We start from the raw sequence: 22901 nt of genomic DNA, 5'->3' as shown, positions 1-22901 counted from the left end.
TGACTGATTGCATGCATTTGTCAATGTTAAAACTGACTTATCCTGGCAGTGCATCCTGGGAATACAGACGTCCCCCAGCAGCCAAAAACTACACCACATGACCACTTAAAAATAACAACTACCAGTAAGTCTAATAAATTCTAGCATTTGGTATGTCAAATAAACTGGTAAATTTCTAGTAATTTATTCTAATAAAGTAATTAATTAGAAGAACAAATTTTTTTATCTATCTAACAGTTTTATCTATCATTTCTGATTGCTCTTATCCCATGTCATTATTCCAAACAGGAATACTGCTGGAATTGCTTCCTCAGCACAAAATCAGCTTATGAAAAGACAGAAATTCAGTAAAAAATGTTTAAATGTGATCACTTGCACACACACAATAAGTGAACCGGATCTTGACTAGGAGATTGGACGTAATATGAGAGTACACAGGGTTGCACATGATGGATTTCACCCTGTTAGGTCAGCAGTGTGTTTTGCCAGTGCACCGATATTGAACACAGAATTTCACTGCATCAGTTAATAACAGATATCGATATTACATCAAAAGGGAGAGTATTACAGCACAGCAAGCTCACTCAGACTTAATCTCAAAACTACAAGATTGTGCAGTGGCAAAATTGTGTCGCATGCCTGGTAGCAAATGATGACATCTCACATTAAAGAGTTTAGACCTGAAAATGTTTTTTTTTTCTTTTTCTCTTAACTAAAATTACTTGTAGGCTGGTGTTTTTTTTTTTTGTTTTTTTTTAAATCATTTTAACAGTTGGTATATGTGTGTGTGTGTGTGTGTGTGTCCTATATTGCATTCATTAGATTACTTTTTGAGTTATTTTGTGTGACATCTTTTTAGAAAGATGTTTTTACATTTTGAAAATTTGCACTAAATTAAACAATAAACACACTACAGAAATTAAAATTATAGTCCTAATAACAATCTGGCAACTGTACAGACGATGGGTGAATACTGTGGTTGTTGCTGTTTGTGCTTGTTTTTAGGGCTTATGAGAGATCTGCAGTTTTTTTGTTCAAACCTTCTCTGAGTAAAGATTATTTTTGTACACTGGAGGATTAAAATGACTTTAACGGCACACATTGCATTTTTAACGGGAACATAATCTGCTCATATTTTGCTGGTTTTCATTTGCTTAATTCAACAAAGTTATGTCTGACTGCACAAATCAAAACATTTATATTAAATGAATTATTCATAACTGTATGAATATGCTTTTGCTACACTAAACTAGTATAACTTGTATTTATGAGTACCACACTCACATTAACTATTCTTTCAGCTCTATATGTATGTCATCTTTATATACAATTTATATATATATAGCTCTGAGTAACTGTGCCAAGTAAGGAATAAAAAATGGCAGGGAGTGTTGTTATAGAAAATAATCAACAGCACAGTAGTTTGATGCCTTTACCACTCCAAAATTGAATATTTACTACTAACAGCATGTCCTGAAGTGTTTTATTCCACTTATACTACAACATATTTGCCAACGATCACAACTTTTTATTTAAGGAACAATACATCACATTTTTATCCTTTTATAGTTATATTTAACATCTGTGAAATGTTTATAAAACAAGTTAATTCTTGTTATCACTTACTTTATAGCATCATTTACATTAAAGCAGTTGTTCCCTCAACAGCCTCTCTTTTTTTTCTCTTGAGAATCAAATAAGACAAAAAATGTTACTAGAAACTGCAATGCCTTCTGTCTTGGAGACTTGTCCATGTCACAAAACTTAAACGACAGCTTTACCTTAACTGTTACAAAGCACTGACACTGGAGACTCCTTCCAAAAATGCTAAATGTCTCCTCACTGAAATCTTCACCATATCAATGATTACACATTTTTTTATGTGCAGCATCCACCATACAAGTACTTGTGTAAGGTGTTACTTACATAACTTATTAAACTTAACTTAAATCTGTGCTGCACTATTTATCAGAGCTGTTATTGAAAATTAATCAACATTTTCTAGCCAATCAGAGTAGAGACCTCAACAGTGCAGCTTTCACTCAACTGGGCTCTTAAATTAATTGGACTTTAAGGTGCAACTCTCCTACAGCAAGCAAAGATCCCACGCTTGAGGACATTAAAAATTCAAAACTATTGCATCAGTTGATTCAGAGTGCATCTTCGGCAAAGTGATCTCGTGTGAGATATGTTGAATTAAGGTTAATTCAATTCATAAGCACAACAATACATTCATATTCAAGCATATAATTTATTTAAATATTGTATATGTATTGCTGTGAATATCAGTGTCAGAATGTCAGAAGATTTGCATTGTGTTATTGACAGTGAAGGCATTAGGCATGTTTTTCTTATAAATTCTCCTGTCCCTTTTTCCTCCATGTCTGAGTACTCTTAATAAAGTCTGTTCCACTGACTAAGAAAAATAAAAAATAAAAATCCCAGACTCTGTTAGGTGTTTAAATTTTAATTAGACTATTTAGCATTGCAGCCCATTCCACGATGTCAGAGTAAATATTATTAAAATGATTATGTTTACAGATACTGATGGATACTCGGCTCCAAAAGCAGTCACTATCTAATAAGTAAGATAAATTTATCCCAGGGTTGAACACTTTCAGTCCTAGAAGTCTAAAGTTCCTGTTTTAACACAGCTGCATTCATTCAACAGCACTGATTAAGCAAATTTATTTCACTTGCACACTGAACTCAAACATTTACAAATCTGGAACCTTACACCTTTTCATGCTTCTGAAAATAACTTTTATACCTGGCTAGTGTCCTGGATACCTTCAGTAAAAATTAGAGGACATTATCCTGAAAGATACACACTTTCATGTTTGAATTTATTGTACCCTAATTTACTCTGTTTATTAGCTTTCATAGTTTTATTTATTCATTCTCCTTTTATTCAGCCATCTCTCTTTTCTTTTCACTTTATTCAGCTGTCTTTCATAAAAAAGCCCTCTAACAAAAAGCTTTTGTTTTTTTGTTACTGTCTACCGCTGGGAAAAAAGCTGGCTCATGCTACTGCTCTGCCCTGTCTATTGTTTGCTGTGTTACAGAAATAGAGTCCAAAGCCTGTAGCAATATAAAACTGTCCTCAAGTGGACAAGTAATAGCAAAAGTAGCAGAATTTTTTAACACTCAACTTTATGTCCCAGCTAACAGAGAATGTTATAAGAACATTCATCATGTATTTGACAAGTTCTAAGAAGGTCAGAGTGAACCATTCCAGAAATAACATCCATGCAATGTTTTAAAAACATTTGCTGTAATAACAGGGGTGAACAAAGCACAAATTCATTAATGAGCCCATGTGGGAAGCCAAAGCGCCAGTCTGCTTGACTAGTCCCATGTTATGCTTGCCCAGAAGTACATTCAACTAGGGTAAAAAGCGGCGACCAATGCAATTAAACTCAACGGTATGGCAAGCTGATTATGCACTATGGAAAGTAAGCAAGTACTTATTTTCTCTGGTAATGAAGCATCTTGTTTTAACCCTCCAAAAAAAAAAAAAAAACAATGTCTTTGGCTAACATTTTGGCTGTGAGCTGTGAGTTGTGTGTAAGGTCATTATTTGAGCTAGCATCTTCATTTTCACTTGATGAAAATGTGTTTCACTTGTTAAATTGTGAGGTGTGTTTTGATAGCATTAGAGTTATGGGTTTTGTGCTGTACTCTACTGTATTTTGCTCAGTTTATCCACTCTTTCCTCCTTCATATTTCTGATTCTGAATGTCTACCAATCGTTCAAAGCTGATTATTATTCCTAGAAAAAATAGCTCCTACCAACAGCCAGACGGAAAAGAGTAGCAAGTTCTACAGCATCAAGGTAGTTTGCACCACAGAGAAATAATATGATGAACCAATTGGGGCATATTACATTTAACTTATAAACTAGGCAAGAGAGTGAACTAAAAATGCTGGTGACTTATAGATCAACACATTACTGTAATAATAATAATAATAATAATAATAATAATGACCTGGGTACGTAATCTGCTTGTCTTGGGCACCTGGGCTACCATTTTTTCCCCAATCCTGAATAATGGTTATTAGAACATTGGTCACACAATGTTCGTAGTTAGATAAAAACTAACATTACGAAAATATTTTACAACTACAACTAAAATGTTGCTGCCATGAAGGAATGTTTATAACGTTGTGCAACTGTTCAGAAAATGTACTGCTATCCTAAAAATCTTAGCTAGGATTGTGATCCTGAACACACTAATCTGTCCAAGTATCAGTTAAATAAGTATAATTAGAACAAGGTGAAAACTGGAAGACAATATGTGTGAAACAATACATCACTCAAGCTTGTGTGCCTTAGTGTTCATTTCATTCTTTTTCATTTGTATAGTTTTTTTCCTCTTTGTGATTTTTTTTCCCATTGTACCAAACTATATGGAGAGCACTTTGTTATAGCATCATATCTTAAAGTCAACATGTCTTCAGCACATCTACCGAGAAGAGGCACAAATCACGGGGAGAGAGAGAATGAGCCATGTGGTCCAAAAAAGCTTTTTTCTATTTCAGCTGACTGAGCCACATAATGGAAATCTGGGCCTTGATGAATGGCCAGAAGGCAGTGAAGCAAAGCATGGCAGAACAAACCGTAGACTGCAGGCACGACCAAAAAGCTAACAAATAAACTGCATAGCACATGGAGGGAGAAGGTCTCATCTCAGTTCATTACCCACTGATATGAGCCCCCATTCTCAATCTGGACTGATGTACAGTCTTTATTCACTATATTAAAGCTGACATCAGAAGTGTACAACAGAAGTGTGTGTGTGTGTGTGTGTGTGTGTGTCACATCACTGAGTGTCATGGGATACAATAACCCTTGATCATGCCTTTACTGATTCTCAGGGGCTACTGAAAATCTTGATAAGGGCACAGCAAAAGCTGCTCTATAAGCGAGTTAATATCAGTGTGATGCAAATCCGAGCAGCGACTTCAATAGATTCATCGGGTTGTATTTCATTTCATATGACTTTCTCACAGATCCAGCGATAGCCCATGAGACTGCGAGTCAACTATACAAGTGCTATTTTTTCTACTTAACACTTACGAGAGAAGTAATGAACGGTGCGCTTATCTGATCAATTCCCGTTTCATGGCTTTGCAGCTCCGAGCCAGCAGCAGATTAAATGAGAACTAATGGGAGAGGAAATATGATTTGGAATTATATGTGATGAGTATGTCTGTCAGCTGTCTTTAATGGGCACAGCAGAATTAACGTTCAGCATTTGTGAAGTGTCCTCATGCAGCAGTAATGAGACAGAAGATAAATTACCTTTCGTGCAAGGTTTCATTTTGACACATACATACACACACACAGCTATACAAAATGTGTGTATAGCAAGCAGGCACACATTCTGGAAAGGCACAGTCTCTTCAAAGCCAAGCCTATAACACATATGCACACTTAGGCTTCAATGCATGTTTAAGAAGACGAACTTTCTGAATTAATAGGTGATTGACAAGCTCTGACAAGGAGAAACACATCTTTAGCCCGATTGGTCAGATGTTGGTGGTCAATATTGCTTGTTTTTAATCCTGTTCACAGAGCCTGGAGCACCAACAAGACTGGAGTTTTTGCTCTAAACAGGTATTTTATTGACAGCTGTTAGTGCGAGGAGAGGAAAGAAAAGAGTTCAGACTTAGTTACTCCATGTTACACACCCTGAAACACAGTGTGGAAACAAAAACACAGTGAAATAAATATGTTTATATTAAAATGTTTGTTATGTTTTTAGTGATTCTGGTGATAGTTTATTGATTGGTCCTGTATTTTCTGTTATTCCTATGAGAAGTTAGCAGTTGTGAGCCTCACTGATATCACAGTGGGACATTGCTACCACAGTTACGATGGTGTTTAATAGGAGAAAAATGGATAAAACAATCTCAAACATAAGTGATAACGGTCAAGTTTTGCTGTTAGCTCAATATCATATTAATGAGAAATACAGTGTAGAAATAGTGGAGACAGCAAACTTTGGACTCAAAGTTCCAGAATACAATGCAGCGATATGAAGCAGTTGTGGCCAAAGATTTAATTGTGCTGAGTTACAGCAGATACTCAACTCGGCTAGTTAGTAATATACCAGATGACAAACACGATGGCACTGGTGGCGGTATTAGCATGAAAATTGAAGCTTTGGAACCTGATCTTTTTGAGCAGAGTGTACAGGAGAGGAGGTGAGAAAGCTGGATAAACTAAAGAACTAAAGCCCAGCTGCATCACTCTTTAGGTAGAGTTGATGCAAGGGCTAAATCTCACTGGCAGCACTGGCAGCAGGTAGTCGAATTGCATTGTGGGTAATGTACAAAACCGTTAACCAAAGTGGAAATAAACCATGTCAACAAAAATGTCAAGAATTTCAACATAATTCTTGGACACCACTGAAGATTGCATATTAATTATAAAGATGAATATGCAAGTCGTATAGGGTAGATTTTTCCTTAAATCTAGTGATCTATAGTATATCTGTCCAACTCTGATCCATGGTTGGAATCTATTCTTGGCCTTTTCGTCCACTCTCACAGCTACCTCTACATCACTATGCTGATGATACTCAGCTTTATCTGTCCTTCCCTCCAGTGGACTCCTCAGTCTGCCTTCCAGATATTTCAGCCTGGATGAAGGATCACGTTCTCTAACTCAACCTTTCAAAGCTAGAGATTGTTATCAGCCCAGCAAGTCCCTCAATCCAATACAACATCAAATTCAACCTCTGTTTATTGCTGCTACTACTATCAAGGTCCACAAGGAATCTTGAGGTAACAATATATGAGCAGTCTGCCTTTATAAGCCACACTGTGGTGATTTCCCAATCCTGCAGGTTTGATTTATATGTCAGGAAGTACATCACGTACCTGGAATGCATGACACAACTCGTCCAGACATTTTGAATATATTTGTATTTTGCTTTATTGCCTTTGGCAGACACCCTTAGCCAGAGCAACTATATAGTCTTCATCAAAAACATATCCTTACACTATGATACAAATAGATAAGGGTCTAAACACATCAAGCTAGAACCGTGTTAGAGAAGAGTTAGTGTGGGAGTTAGTACAAGCATGAAAACAGATTACAAGTCGAGCTATGTTCTGGTCTCCTTTCCAAGTCTTCAGTCTTTTTTTTCCTGATCTTCAATCAACCAAAATACACACATCATAAGCTTCTCTTTATCTGAATCTACTGAACCCCTGAACATGAAGTTTAAGTCCTTGACACTTGCCTATAGAGTAAGTAAAGGAACTTTGCCCACCTGCTGAATGTCAATGCCATTCAGTTTTATTTATTTGTATAGATCTTTTAACAATAGTCACAAAGCAGCTTTACAGAAATCCAGATGGAGATTTAGTCACTTGTTATCCCAATCACTCTCTCACTGAGTGTATGTGTGTATATGGTCAGTCTTTGCCATACAATTTCCTTCTTTAACATAAACCAATGTACCTTACATTTACTGTTACTAATTACCCCACATATCCTATTACTGTTATTAGTGTGCATTATTAGTTAGCCTGAATATATTATTTTTAGTTCTGTTATGAATGAATTAATCTGTAATAATAAATCATTGCAAATCAGAAAAAAATATTTGTCCAATTGTGGCCACTGAATCATCTTAAAGGAGCACTGAAGATGGCTTAAGCCCTGCCCACTTGGCACAATCATGTCATTTCATATATCCCTGAAAAGCATACTTTTATATATTGTATGTTGATTTATGAGGGTCCCTGGAGGACTAGTGGTTAGGCCTTGGCGCTCTCACCGCTGCAGCCCGGATTTGATTCCCATCCAAGGAACCACGACAGTGCACTCCCAGTGCTGGTCCCAAGCCCAGATAAAATTGGGGAGGGTTGAGTCAGGAAGGGCATCTGGTGTAAAAACTGTGACAAATCAAATGATCTGCTGTGGCAGTTAAGAGCAGCTGAGAGAACAACAACTGTATGTTGATTTATATGTTATTATGATATACATGTCAATTTCCTTTATAAACCTTACAAACCCCACTAAGTAGAGCAGAAACACATTAAATCACATTGTATTTTTAAAACCTTTTTTTTTTTCAAAATCTTTTTTTCTAAATTCAGAACCAAAAAATGTTTCTAGATGAACTGCATTAATGACATTTCACAAGTTCACTCCTATTCCTAATTAGAACGATATTACTGGGGAATTTCACAAAATGTTGATTATTGTTAGATTTGATCCTGAAAAATTACTTCTTTTTTTGCAACACTGCATGGTATTTTCTTGATTAAACAATAAAGAAATTATGTCCCAACTAAACTTTTCTGTGAAAGCCTTTCTAAGAGTGTCTTTAGATTGAAATAAATATTTTAATTCTAGCATCACAAAACTAGATTTTATGTTTTATTAAGAATGCAAATTTGTGCATATTTAAATTAGACAATGCATCATATTCATAAACAAATGTAAATGTTTGAAAAGGTAACTATAAGCAAAAATACATGTAAGTATATCAGCAATCAAACTGGGACTGATTAATTGTAATATCTGTTGTTGTAAAAGTATTACTCTATTCAGCAGTAATGTCTTGCCTTAGTTACTGCTCAGTGTGCTCCTCCCACAACTATATTTTCTGCACTAACTGATCAGTTGGTGGATAATTTATTTTATTTTATATCACTTGTTTCACTGTTGAGTCCTTGAAAGGCTACATGCTTGAAGTGGATACTGCCTCACACATTCTGAAGAAAGAATCTGCTAAATGAATATGTGGGAAAAGTTATATATTTTTATAAAAAATGCCGGGTATCTCTATTCCTGAATAGAGCAGTAGCTACACAATTTTTTTTTTAACCAAAAAATAAAAAACAGTTTTTTGTTAAGTTAGAACATGTTCTCTCTCAGAAATGGCCAGAACTTGATTTATTGCTGACATAGTAATTAGATAGATGGCAACACTCTGTACCAGTGTGTCAAAAGAAGGTGGTCTTCAGAAATGTGCCCTATATAGAGGGCTAATACAAATTCCCCAGCCGTAAAGAAAGAAAAAAAAAAAGAAAAGACAGAAAGGAACATAGCCCACCGACCAGAGCGCAAAGCTGACCTAATTATTAATCACTGCAAATGCAGCAACATGACACTTTTTAATTAATTGGCTGACTATGTGTGGCCTATTTGCCAACATGTTTGGGGAGCAAGTCTTACAGCATGGCTACAGACGTGTTATATTTAATTAGGACTGGAGGCTTCTCTTAGCACAAGCCCCAGAGTGGGACGATCAGGGCTAGCACTCTCCCTAGGGATGCTGGGACGCTGTAATTTTTCAGGTCACTTACGCAGACAATTGCAAATTTCTAGCTAAATTAGAAAACCCATCTAAAACAACCATAAGGCTATCTAGTCATGTAATGGATTTCTAGTAGTAATTTTTTTTCATGAGCAAGGCGTCTTCATTAGAATGTAATTAAAACTGTGTTCCTTTCTCATTCTAAGTTTCACCAGGAGAGATTTAAACAAATCAGTAAATTCTCATGTGAATTACGAACAGTGAATGAGAAAGGAAACTAAAATTACTTCATTTAATGGCAAAAAGCGTCCTCAAAGATAGACTTAATTTTGAAATAATCTGTGATTGCTTAGGCTGTGCTTTAAATAGAGTTTTTTTTCTGTGGCTAGTTTGGTGGTAGTTGGTTTTCTTTGTAGTATAAATGTAACGCTTTTGCCTCTGACTCATGAATATTCTGATACATCTGGTGCAATTAAAAAAAATAGAATCAGCATCCCTTGTGACTCATTCACGGTAGAGTATACACTAGCATCATGAGAAGTGATTTCTGAGAAAATGTGATTAAGTCATCAGAGAAAATGTCATTACATCTATTGAGTCTTGTAATTGTAGTAATATAAATGGAAATGAAATTCAGTAGCAGGTTTGTGGACTGTTTCCTGGTAAGAGAGTATACATGTTACTTAGGCGCTGTTCACACCAGATATAAACATCTGTTTCCCCTGTTCTGATTAAAACTAAAATGGATGGCTGTTCACATCTGGTATTTTCATGTGTCTTGAATGAATTTCTTGACTAATAACGTAAATGGCAAGACGGTCCGTTGTTTTCTTAGCAAGTATTTATACTTAAGGTGATACAAGGACATTGTACTTGTAAGAGTGTGAGGTGGTATAGCATTATAGGATCATTAATATTCATTCATCTTCAATAACCGCTTTGTCCTGGTCAGGGTCGACGTGGATTAGGAGTATGTGCTGGGAACCATGGGCACTAGATAAGCCAAAACCAGCCCATTTCAGGGCAACACACACACACACACACACACACACATTTACAGCTAGTGCTAATCCACCTACTGGCATGTTTGGCAGGTGGGAGGAAACCAAAGAACCCGGAGGAAACCCACACCCTCTGTATAGACAGGAACTCAATTTCCATATCAACTTGGGAACTCGAATTGTTCTTTGACAATTTTTATCATTATTTTTTGAATAAAAATAGCTGCATTATGACATGACACACTATTCAGGCTACAAATGTTACGAGCACCTCCACAAGTGGTTTGGCTAACTAGATCACAATGCGGCTCCACTTGAGATGGATATTTGAACGTGGTCTCACTTCTGTTCACACACATATTTTTGAGGATTGGATTTTCCCCATTTTCTCACCTATTTGGTCACCTGCCAATTCCCACTCATCAGCCAGCTTTCCCCTATCAGGCAACAGCTAACAACTGGGAGGCTGAAGGCTAACAACTGAACCTTTTCAAACTGCTGCTCATGCTGCGTCACTGAGCAGTGTAACATACTTGGAGGAATACGCAATCTGCCATCTCCCGCATGCATACCACTCATAGACACTCAGGATTGGCTAGTGTCACTGTAACAACTGGGTATGCAATCCCTCCCACCCTGAGATTAGTCAATTCTACTCCCTTGACTCCTGGGCATGGATGGCTGTGGAATCTAATTATTATCGCAGGTTCAAAACCAGAAGATAAGGCAAACACTTTTCTTTGGTACCATCTAGAGCTGTTCACACACCTTTTTCACAACTTGAATGAATATACTGTTGTAGGTAAGCTAGGGCTTTTATATCTGTTTCCATTTGTATTTATGTGATAAATATAGTATTTGTTTTAAAACACTAATCTCCAGTCTTTCAGTTTTTGTTTGTGTCAGTTTTCAGTCCCCAGTGACCTCCAGTGGGTTTTAGTATTCAAAATACTGAACATGAGGGGAAGGACCCTGGACAAAAACAGGGCTAGACTTGTGAATTTCATTCTTAATCTCATAGGAGGATTTAAAAGCATGATTTAACATTAGGGTTAGCAATGAGTTTAAAGTTCATGTATTTTATGGTTTCATTTATTCCCATTTGAGTGATGATGAACACAATATTGTTCTTTTACCAATGGGGCCTTTCTAGCTTTCACAGGAAATTGCAGCTAAGATGGATTTTGTATGTGATCATAGTTCGTTCAGCCTTAATAGCAGGATCCCGCAATAAGATCATAACTTGGAGATAAACACTTCACACGTAATAAAATAGTGCTTTTCTGTTTACTCTCTCCCACTTTGTGACAGCTGTTTGAAATTCAATTTGGGCAGATATGAGAAAATCCATAGGTAATTATATAAGAGCCAAGACTCCATTACTGTTGCTTATGACTACTGTAGAATAAATCAATCTAAGTTAATGAGTTGTCAAGAATGTGTTTGATTTATCTCAGCTTGACAGTACTGAAGAGTGCAAAACATCTTCTTTTACCCAGAAATCTACCTTATGCATGAATTAATTTCTGATTAATTATGTATTCGTTAGACACAAGGCAACCTTAAATGTGAGCAACATAATGAAAAGTATACAATCTGTAAAGAAAAATATTAATTATTGCATATTATTCAATGACAATCTGTACCATCATGTATTAGTTAATCCAGTAATCAAACATATAATAAATATGACGTCTTTTCCCACATAATATTCGGAATTGGGGGTTGTTTACTAAAGAAAAAACACATTCTGTTCAGAAATATGCACACACAAAATCCAGAGCTAGAGACACACAAATGCCCCGATTAATGCAAAGGCTGTGCACTATCCTCCTTGCTAAATTATCACCATGGGTGGTAAGAGTCAGTGGAACAGGGAATGAATTTCCCGCCTCTTAGAATAAAGCCCTTGAGTGCTTTTCTCTCTCCTTTAAAGAGAAGGGCACAGACACTGCAATGACACACCGCTGAATTGTAATAGCTCAGTGGTTTAAAAGCACTTTAGACACCCCCTTAACATGGAGACAGACCCAGACACATTTCCCAAAAGTACCGTTTCGGCCACTGCTAAAAGCCTTTTAAGGCGAGTTAAAGGCGGCAGCCTTCACACAAACTCTCATGTGAAATTACTGAGAAAGAAGGGCACATGATGTGTCACCTCCTGCATAGCAAAAACATGGTATGATTATAATTCACCTAAGCAAATGTAAACATTATATATATATATATATATATATATATCTCAGTTTTGAATCAAGAATTCTCTTTATCAATGATCTCTGCTCTATTCTCTCCATTACCTGGGCTATGGTTTTTTTTCACAGAACATTCCTCTAGGCCAGTGTATGGACAAACAATGATAATAGACTCTGTCTTCTGCCTGTAAGTTATTTATAACTTTGATTGTTTACTGCCTAGAGGTACTGAGATGCATGTGCTGGCAATATTCCATCATGAAAAGGAAAGCCCAGTAGGATAGGCTTCATCATATAGGTTTAGGCTTCATCATATAGGTTTATTTTAGCAGCAGGGATGAGAAATAAAGTCAAATTAACACTGCTTTCTAAAAATAGACTTGCAATACCTGTGAAATTAAAGAATCTTACTGCACTCAGGAACGATGCCCAAATAAATAAAATGTATATTAGCTCTAAGGTTGTTCATCTCGGTGGTGACTCATTCAAAGAAATCCTCTCTATGTAGGCCTGAATACATGGATAAATTATTCATGTAACCACATAGTGCAAAATGCGACTAAAAGAGCCTTTGTTATATTGCTGGGGATGACCTGCTGCTGTGCTCAATTTCACCCAACTTATCAGCACAACTCCTTTCATATCCCTAGAGGAGTATGAGGTGCAATTTGCAGAAAGCAGTAGGGAAATACGTGAACACAGATTGTAGAGAAGCTCTTTTTCAAAATGTCCACTGTTTTCTCCCATTACACAGATAAGTTAAGACTGAAAAGCCACTAGTAATGCATTAACCCTTAAATAATCATTTGGGGACTGTGCATGAACCAGATTAACAGAAACATACTGTACACAGGTTAAAATAAACACTGAGCATTTCTGTTAAAAATACAAAAAATGGCAATCAAAGGCAAAGAAAAAAAAAAATAGGCAACAGGTTCAAACTATAGGTGGAGTACATACCAAACGTCAATGCAAATGGGGTAAAGCTGGGGTAAAGCAAAAAAAAAAAACAAAAAAAAAAACAATAAAACCAAAGCAAAGTCATACACGGCAAATACAGACAGATCTCCTGTAGATTACTGAATTAGCTGGATTGGATTGTTGAAGAACTGACGTGATCCTGGATGTGTTCATTCTTCGAAGCTGTTGCTGAACTTGTCACCAAGATACAAACCAGCTCAGGAGCAGGAGTAGACAAGAGTAGATTTACAGCACACTTTAGAGATGTTTTATAAATACAGTAAAAGTGCCTGCTATTACTAAATATATCTCACAATTAGGCTATGTTCACATTGCCAGGTTGAAGTGCCACAAATCTGATTTTTTGTGACACATAAATGATTTTTACAGACCAGAGCCACTTTCTTTTTGTATGTGGTTCTAGAACATATATATTGTATATCAAATATGTGGCAATGACATGACATGACATGAATGAGAATGGTCAGATCGGAATTTCTGTGGCATGTGCATGTCAATGTCGTCATCATCCAATAATGGAGGACAGCAGCAGAAGTGAATATATTTAGTAGAAGGATGGGGAAATTGGTGATTTTCTCGATATTTGGGGAATCAATTCAAGCAAAACTGGGAAGAACCTACTGAAACTGAGTAGTGTTTGAAACAATTACCCAAGAAATGTGCACATGCTGGGCATTTCAGGGACAGGTGTGTTCACATTAAAGACAGATATGGGTTACGGATGTAAACCGACATCACAGATAGATCCGATCAGAGCAAAAAATTGGAATTGCTCCAAGAAGCTTGTAATGTGAATGTAACCTCACTAAATCGAGGTCATGCAATTGCTATTGCGAAGCTTTAAATTAATTAATTGTGCTCCCATCTAAAGCAAAAGTGCCTGTGATTTCAACAAGCAGCTAAGTTCATAGACATTTTAATTAAAGTGCTAGTATGCCGAAAGAAGATATATTGCCACTGTCACCAACAACATATTTCAGGAAGACTATACACATATTTTAAATGTTTTTTAATTGGTCTATTCAAAACTATGCCTACTCAAATAAAAAAAATTAAACAAGCAAAATTAAACCACAATTTCATAGTTAAATCTTGGGCAGGAGTTTATTTTCTTACTCCAATTTAGCATCCCATTACCACATTAAACTAAAATGTGCATGTCTTACCACATTACACACAAGAAAAAAGGAATGGCATCTCCAGGCCTCCAGACAAATGGGAGCACACAGTTATCTCAAGCAACTCACGTTTTAATCAAGTCCTCAAATGCATTCAATAAAATTAGAAAAATGAATAAATAAGTCATTCTGTCTTGGATTTGTTAAGTGATGTACAAAGAATGGGCCCCAGGAGCAGGCTTTTTCACCGTAAACAAGATTAGACTGCATGTTCAGAAGCATAACCGCATGATCGTAAACTGCTATTGCAAGTCCTCGATTTAATTAAAGCTTTCCAGGTTTTGGTCATTTGACATCTTACTTAAAGAAAAAGTGCTTGTGATTTGAACAAAGTTCATAGGTCTCTGGAGATTTGAAGAATTATGTCTACTGGCAGATATTTTTCATTAAAGAGTTAGCACGGGGATGTGAGATACTGTATATTGCGAGTATATACTCTGGTGTGGTGTGCCACTCACACCATATATGTATGAAGACTATTACACATGTATCTAAAATTATATATTTAGCTTTCATTAAACTGATCCATTGAACTACACCTAACACTTCTATATTACTGAAAATTCAAAATGGCAAATTAAGCAGCAAAAATAAAATAGTGAAATCTTGCACAAGCATTTTGATTCCCAGACTCAAAAAAAAACTAAATTAGCTTGTTTGAACTGATGATGAATTAGGAAATGTTGTATGCATCATCAGCAACATATAAACAGAGCCCAGAACACAAGGCATGAATGCTTAGCATTGTTGGCAGAGAATGCAAGACACGTTAAACATCAAGATGAGTGACTGAAACAATGCAGTATATATACACAGTTCAAATGAGGAACAGGTGAAACTAATTAGAATGAAGGCGACTTGGAGTGATTGTAGTTGGCAGAGATGGGGAAGTGGGTGTGGTTTCAGATTGGGGATTCTGGGAATTGAAGTTCTCAGAGAGCGGTGTGTTTGTGACAGAGATAATTTGTAAATCATAATACTGGCCTTGAATTTTGATTAGAAAATATGCTATGATGTGGAAACGATAGGCACTGAATTTATAAAATAGCTAATTAAATGAAAAAGGTAACATTTTATTTGGACAGTCCACTTTAGACTCAAGTAACATTCAAGAAGCTTGCCCATAGACAGTTATGAAATCATCCTTAACAACATATCAACAGATGGCTATCTATCTATCCACAACATGATGTGTATTTTATCAAGGGTGGACAAATCATACAGTATATATATTAGTTAGCCCACCAGGCAAGCTCCAGTATATTGCCCAGTCCCATATTTGGTTGCCCAGAAGTTGACTAGGCTAAAAAGGGTAGCTAATGCTATTCAATAACTTATGGTGAGATAGTTTGCTAGATAAATGCATTAATACAGAAGTGTATAATCATTATCCTTTCTAGCAAAATGTCTAATGAAGCAAACTGTGTCTGCAACCTTGAAAAAAGACACCAAGTCCTTGGCACTGAGATTTGGTGTTCTGTCCTCACATTGTTCATGAGATATATTATTCCAGTCTGGCAGGCACCTCTACTTTCTCTCAATAAATTGCTCTGAAGGCTTTTTTTTTGTTTGTTTGTTTCTGATTTGGTAAGAAATGAGTAGCTTGAGGTGCATTATGTGCCATGCTGCAATGAATAAAAATTTATAGTCCTGTACATAAAATCTGCTTGTCACTGGTGCCCAGCTAAGATATTTTTCCACCCCTGTTTAGATTATCTACTCAACACCATCAAACATAAACCTTTTGCATTTTACCGAGAATAATGCGATAGACTGGTTCCTGACATCCTAAAGAGGATTTGCAGAGTCTATAAAGAAGACTATCCATATAGTGCTACAATGAAAAAGATTAAAATCCCATCTATAGGCATTTAATCCACACTGATTTTCACTGTGAAACAATGTGCACATTCTCCCAACACTGGTCATCACTGGGTTATTTATAAACCCAGAAAAGTGAAAAGAACTGATACGGTTCATAAAGGCTTTTCCTCAGGTCAATTTATCAAACATCCCTGGTTTGCTTTCTAGCCGACAGATGCTATGTAAATGCACCTGAGCTCCTTTGGGAGATAAGAGGAGTCTGATTGGAGCATAGTTTATTGGGAACTGTGTTCGACATAAATCATCAGGCTGCAAAGACACAGAAGACAACTCACCTTTCGCTTTGCTTTTTGTTGCCGCCTCTGAAAAAAGAGAGATAGAGAAAGAGAGAGAAAAACAGAGAGAGAGAGAGAGAGAGAGAGAGAGAGAGAAAGAGAGAGATAGTCAGGCAGATTGTAAAAGCAGAATATGCTGTTCTATAGATACATTCCTTTAATCTAACCCTGTTTACATTTAAGTGGTATTCCTTGACATTGTGTTCTTCTTTCTGTCAGGCACTTTGAAAAGAGCTTGTGCCTGAATGCATATGTCTTGTCCTTTCATTATGCCAGGCCTTCTGTTTTGCATGCATTTCTGCCATATATACTTGGTGATGAGGGGCATAATGGTGATATTTTACAGCATGTGCCATCTGCATAGAGTTCTTTTTGCGAAGCCTGCTGAATAATTAAGTTCAACCTTTCAGAGTCAGTGTGAACATGGAACATCAAAGGATAAAGTGAGCCTAAAGAATGAAATGACACTGAAGTTAGCATCATGTGGGAATGTGACAAAAGAATAGCACAATAGGGTCTTTTATCATAGTTCCAGTGACTTTCTTACTTCCTCACAACCCACATACTCCAAGAATTAAGAGCAAAGGAGATATGCATTAGGCACAGTTTTGCTAATTATAAAAGCATTATCTATTTTGGACAATGATTTTTGATATGAGACATTTTCTGAAAGTGACAGGAAAATGATATAACACTATAATGCTTTATTGCTATAAAGAGTAGATCATCAATATGACGCCTTCCTGCTAAGGATTTAAAAGACTAATATCTTTAGACAATAGATTGGATCCGAGCCTACAGGGCTATGAAGCTCACATTACTCAGTCTGCTGTGAGAAAGGACACTGGCATGCCGTTTAAAGATTCATTGTTTTTGACACTCCTTAATCTCTCCCGTACCTATGCCCTTCCCATGTTCCCTATTACATTTAGGTTATTAATCTACGACTCCATGCAAGGTTTCGGAATGTAATAGTGTTGACATAGTCAGACTCCATGATAAGATTCTCCTTGCTGTGGGCAGAAAATGCTTGCCAATTCCTGAGAAGAATAACAATGGGTCTCAGCATGCAGTAGAACACAAATGCTTTTAATCGAACTGTATTTGTTTTGCATAAAGATTGTTTCTCTTATTTTTCCCATTTAGCATATTTTTGCTGTGTGACTTGCAACTGAATAAAAAGACTTGGCATGATATTCCAAGCAAGTTCGTTTATCCAAGGCTTTACTTAACGATAGTATTTATGAGGCTACATGTCACCTGCCTAAGCATTCCATGATAACTGATTTAAACGTATATACATAAACATAAATACAGCTTAATCCAATATGTCAGCTGATAATTCATTACTTCATTCATTCATCTCCAATAAATGCTTTATCCTGGTCAGTGGATTCAGAGCCTATCCCAAGAACAATGGGCGCTAAGAATACACCCTGGATGGGATGCCAGTCCATCACAGGACACCACACACACATTCACCCACTCATTTGCACACAGATTCATGTCTAGAGGCAAATTGGACTTTTAATCCACCGTATAGCATGGTTTTGGGAAGTGGGAGGAAACTGTTGACATTATATTGGAGTGAAATGATACTGTATATAAGTTTGTTGTGTTATGACACTTTCTGTTATGAGAACTGATTTTGTAGCTCACTGTAATTTTGGTATGTCACCTAATGATTATGACACAACATGTCATACATCAAAACCAAACTCAGTGTATTTTAGTGTCAGAGACAATACAGAAAACTTACAAAGCTCACTTTTCTTATGGGTTATTGCAAATATTACACGTAACAGTTATGCAGAAATATATTAGGTAACAGTGCTATACAGAAGATTTCCTTGTCAATATTAGCTCACATGACACTTTTCTAATCTTTTCTAATCAAGTCAGCATGAAAAGTGGCATAACAGCAAGATGTCAAAGAAAAAAAATCTTGAAATCGAAATTACAGAATATGTTGTTATGTCAGTTGACATATGATGGCATAAGCATTTATAAATGATTATGTAGGTTTATGTTAGTTGTCATGTCATGTAGCTCTATGAACACCACCCTTAAATAACGTGTTACCCAATATTGCTCTATATTAGAATAGCATTACTATAAATAAAGACTGCTTCGATGTCTGTACTTCTCAACATCCATTTCTCAGTCCAACAGTAATCACGGCATAACTAACATACACAGTTAATCTCTGGAAGGCTTCTATTATATGCTCAGTGGTATGATGAATGTCCTCCATGCCCGTCCGTCCTTAAAAATGCATTAAAATGCTATGCTTTGAGAGGAGAATGGCAATTAGGCTGCAGTCCTGCAAGGTCCTCAGCCTCCACTGCTCCGTGGCACACTCAGATCTATGTCTCTCTCTTCCTCTCCTGTTCTGAAATCTGCCTGTGGGGGGCAGGTCCCTATGGTGATTAGTCTAACCAACCATGAGAAAGAAAGGCTTTGTCCTCCACCGCACAAGATCAGGGCCCGTCTCCCTCACCCTGTCAAACAGCTCCATCCCCTGCGGTATATTGTCTTCAACTGACCCCTTGTCCGAGAGCAACTCATCATACTCTGTTCACAAATTCTACTATCCTGTTTTCTTGAAAATGTTCTGCAATAAATAAATGCTTGGAATAACTTCCAGCTCGTGTTTAAGGAATAAGCAGTGTGCTTGTCCTCTCAATGCCCTTTAAAAGAGCACCGCCTCTCAGTGTTGATAATTAGAAAGAGCTGAGGTATGCATGGAAAGGCATGAGACTTCTTTTGCATTCGAGGTCAACCTGTATTCTGCTTGATGTTAATTTACTTACAGTTTCTCTGATGAACCCAGACTGCATGTGTTTGAATACATTTACCTAAAGGCTTGCTGCAGTTCAGCTGAAACATGCTAATATGGCTAAAAACCTCATGGATACTTAGGATACATCTTATGTTATATTTGCCTTAACTAACATTATTTAGTGCAATACTTAAAATGAAAAAAAAAACCATAAACTTCAGCAAGTAATGTTAACAGTAATGTTAGGAAAGCATGTAAACAAACAAATGTAATAAAAATTATATTTCAGCATCTTCCTATGTTAATAACTCCCTGAATCTCCAGGTGTATTTTGAACATTGATCTCCAGGTGTAACATTAAAGCTTGCTTTTCAGCATGTTCATTAAGGTGTTGTTCATGTTAGATAATGCAAGCTTGAATTTACTCAATGATGATATGAACATTGGCTAATGCAAGTATTAATTATTTAGATTATTTATTTGTTTATTGTTTTTAAAAAAAAAGTATATTAATGCTGAACTTTATGCTTTGTTCATGTTAACTATATTTTGCTAAATTACACTGTATGGTCAAAGGTAGCTGGACACCTGACTCATACCCATATGTGCTTCTTCCCCAAACTGTTGCCACAAATTTAGAAGCACACTACTGTATAGGATGTCTTTGTATGCTGAAGAATTACAATTTCCCTTCTCTGGAACTGAGGGGCCGAAACCTGTTCCAGCATGGCAATGCTCCTGTGCACAAAGCAAACTCCATGAAGACATGGTTTGCCAAGGCTGGAGTGGAAGTACTCGAGTGGCCTGCACAGAACCCTGACCTCAACCAAACTGAACACCTTTGTGTTAGATGAACTAGAATTCCAACTGTGTGCCAGGCCTCCTCACCCAAAATTGGTGCCTGACCTAACTAATGGTCTTGTGGCTGAATAAGCACAAATCCCCACAGCCACACTCCAAAATCTAGTGGAAAGCCTTCCCAGAAGAGTGGAGGCTGTTTAAACAGCAAAGGGGGACTAAATCGGGAGTGGGATGTTAATCCAGCACATATGGGTGTGATGGTCAGATGTCCACAAACTTTTGGCCATATAGTGTATGTCAGTTATGTAAAACATTAATGAACATTTATATTACATTCAGAATGAGAGATACAACCTTGTGAAGTGATATTAGGTGATATCTGAACTATTCAGCTATTTTTGTTACTTGATAATGATCTGTGAAATCCTAACACTAGCAGAAATTCTAACATTAGAAAACTAGCAGAGAGTCACTCTGAGATACTGTCAGAAACAGTATTATATCCAAAAGAGATTAGATAAGAAGATAAATATGCTACCTCAATATTCACCATTAGCTTTTTTCCCCTGTTAACCAGTTTGGCTTAATGTGACTGAAGCGGCCCATTAAATGAATAATATATAGGAGAAAGAGCCCTCTTCCCCCCTTCATCAGCCACTCTGAGAGGTGACGGTCTGCCCATTGTCACCTCCATGCTGTTTCCTTCACCTGTGCTCTCACCTTAGCTTTAATATTTTATCACCTCTGGATTATTGATGAAGCATGAGCTGTATGCAATGGGAAGTGCCGCAGGCCAATTACAGTGACAACTGAACACAATGCACACAATGAGAACCCCCACATAAACACTTCAGACTTCCCCATGGGGACACTTAACACTATACACTTTCAGACTGTTTTGTTTTCTGCTTTATGTAAGAACAATGTTAAAACTTAAGTGCATAGAGTTATGAAAATAAATCAGAGTATAAAGCCCAATCATATTTGAAGCTGACTATAAAAATCACATTGAAAGGTCAATCACACATTTGTACAATACCTCCATGGCTCTTTTGTGGACTCCAGAGGAGAAAATTGTACAGTATTTCAAAGAAATTACACTTAAGTACATATTGAGTGAAGAAATTAAAAAGAGAAAAAGGGAAATACAATAAAGAGGAAAATTGCATGTTATTATGCTGTATTTCATTTCTTTTTCTCTTTATTTCTCTGCACTAAGGAAAGATTTGAAAATGACTTTTGGGAATACAGGAGGATCTTGGTAAATGTCAAACCAAATAAGTTTCGTGGCTATAACATTAGAATTGGTATTTACCCAAAAAACTACACGTGGAACATATTCCTAAAAGGAGTTAGACAGAAATTAGTCTTTATGCTTCCATGCTCTTCTATTTTTTCATTATATGCAACTATGCAATATTGGTTGATTAGAGCAGTAGGAAAGCCACTATTTACTTACTGTGTACTGTTGGTGTTCATTTTTGAATACCAGCCAAGCAGGTAGTGTCTGAACTAATAATTCAAATATAACTTCTGTGTCAGTAATTTCATGATAAATCTATGAAACTCTGGTAACTGCTTCTCTTCTCTATATAGTTAGATCCCTTGCACTGAGTAACTTTGTTCACCATGCCAATATTGCATCTTGATTCTGGTTCTTCTGTGTAGTCTTTCTGGCATAATATGGTTGTAATTCTTGGTTATAATCAGTTCTACCTCTTATATAACACTGGATACAGGTTGATACATTGCGTAGTTGCAAGCAGGACCAAGATGAGATCATAACAGATCAAAACTGTAATTTACATTACAGGCTTATATTAATGTGCTTGTTCTAATACGTTACTGTTTCTATAGTTATAAGTCATTTGCAAGGACTTGTATAGTGACTGAGCCACATGTTATCTGACAAAGAAAATATATATCTTTTAAGCTTTCTGTAAGGAGATATTTATTTAACATTTATGGAAGGAGTCTCTACTGTACAAATGATTAAAAAGTATGACTTGTCATTCTTTACTAATTTAAAACTGTAATCATTGCCAAGTTTCTGTGGTATAAGAGAAACAAAACACTTCAGGATGTGTTGATATAGGGGGAAAAATAAGGAAATTCAGAGTGGTAACAGTCACTCTCACACCAACATATAATTGATTCTTCTCCTATAAGAGCGCACATGATCATGTTTTATTCCTGACATTGTTAACAGACAATTGATATTTGAATTTACCACCAGGCTTGGCTGCCATTTAGACCTAAACACTAACTCTAGACCACAAATCTACAAAGGAAAGCACAAAGTTTCCCAAATGCAGCATCTTAGTCCTCAGCATTGTCCTGCCAGCAGCTCAAATACCTTCATTGCTCAGAAACCACACATTACTCTGTATGCAGCTTGAGTAGAGAAAATTACTTTGACATTAAGCATCTTGTCCCTTTGCATGCTGATGAGGGACAGCGAGACGGAGGGGTAATAGTGATGGAGGATTCAACCTTCTGCTGTCCTTATCTGACATCTCCTTG

The 22901-nt window shown here is 36.6% G+C and overlaps 1 protein-coding gene across 5 annotated transcripts in view; it reads right to left on the bottom strand.

The window, feature by feature from the left end:
* cadm2b (cell adhesion molecule 2b) overlaps positions 1-22901 on the bottom strand; it is a 165880-nt gene that overhangs the window by 43404 nt on the left and 99575 nt on the right. For all 5 annotated transcript variants that reach the window (XM_034310910.2, XM_026935050.3, XM_026935054.3 and 2 more), the window contains exon 2: positions 16796-16822. In XM_034310910.2, the coding sequence (XP_034166801.1) occupies positions 16796-16822 (27 nt within the window). The remainder of the gene's footprint in view (positions 1-16795; positions 16823-22901) is intronic.

This window comes from Pangasianodon hypophthalmus, chromosome 14 (genome assembly GCF_027358585.1).
Source record: "Pangasianodon hypophthalmus isolate fPanHyp1 chromosome 14, fPanHyp1.pri, whole genome shotgun sequence".
Classification (NCBI taxonomy): domain Eukaryota; kingdom Metazoa; phylum Chordata; class Actinopteri; order Siluriformes; family Pangasiidae; genus Pangasianodon; species Pangasianodon hypophthalmus.
This window is presented reverse-complemented; position numbering and strand designations above follow the sequence as displayed.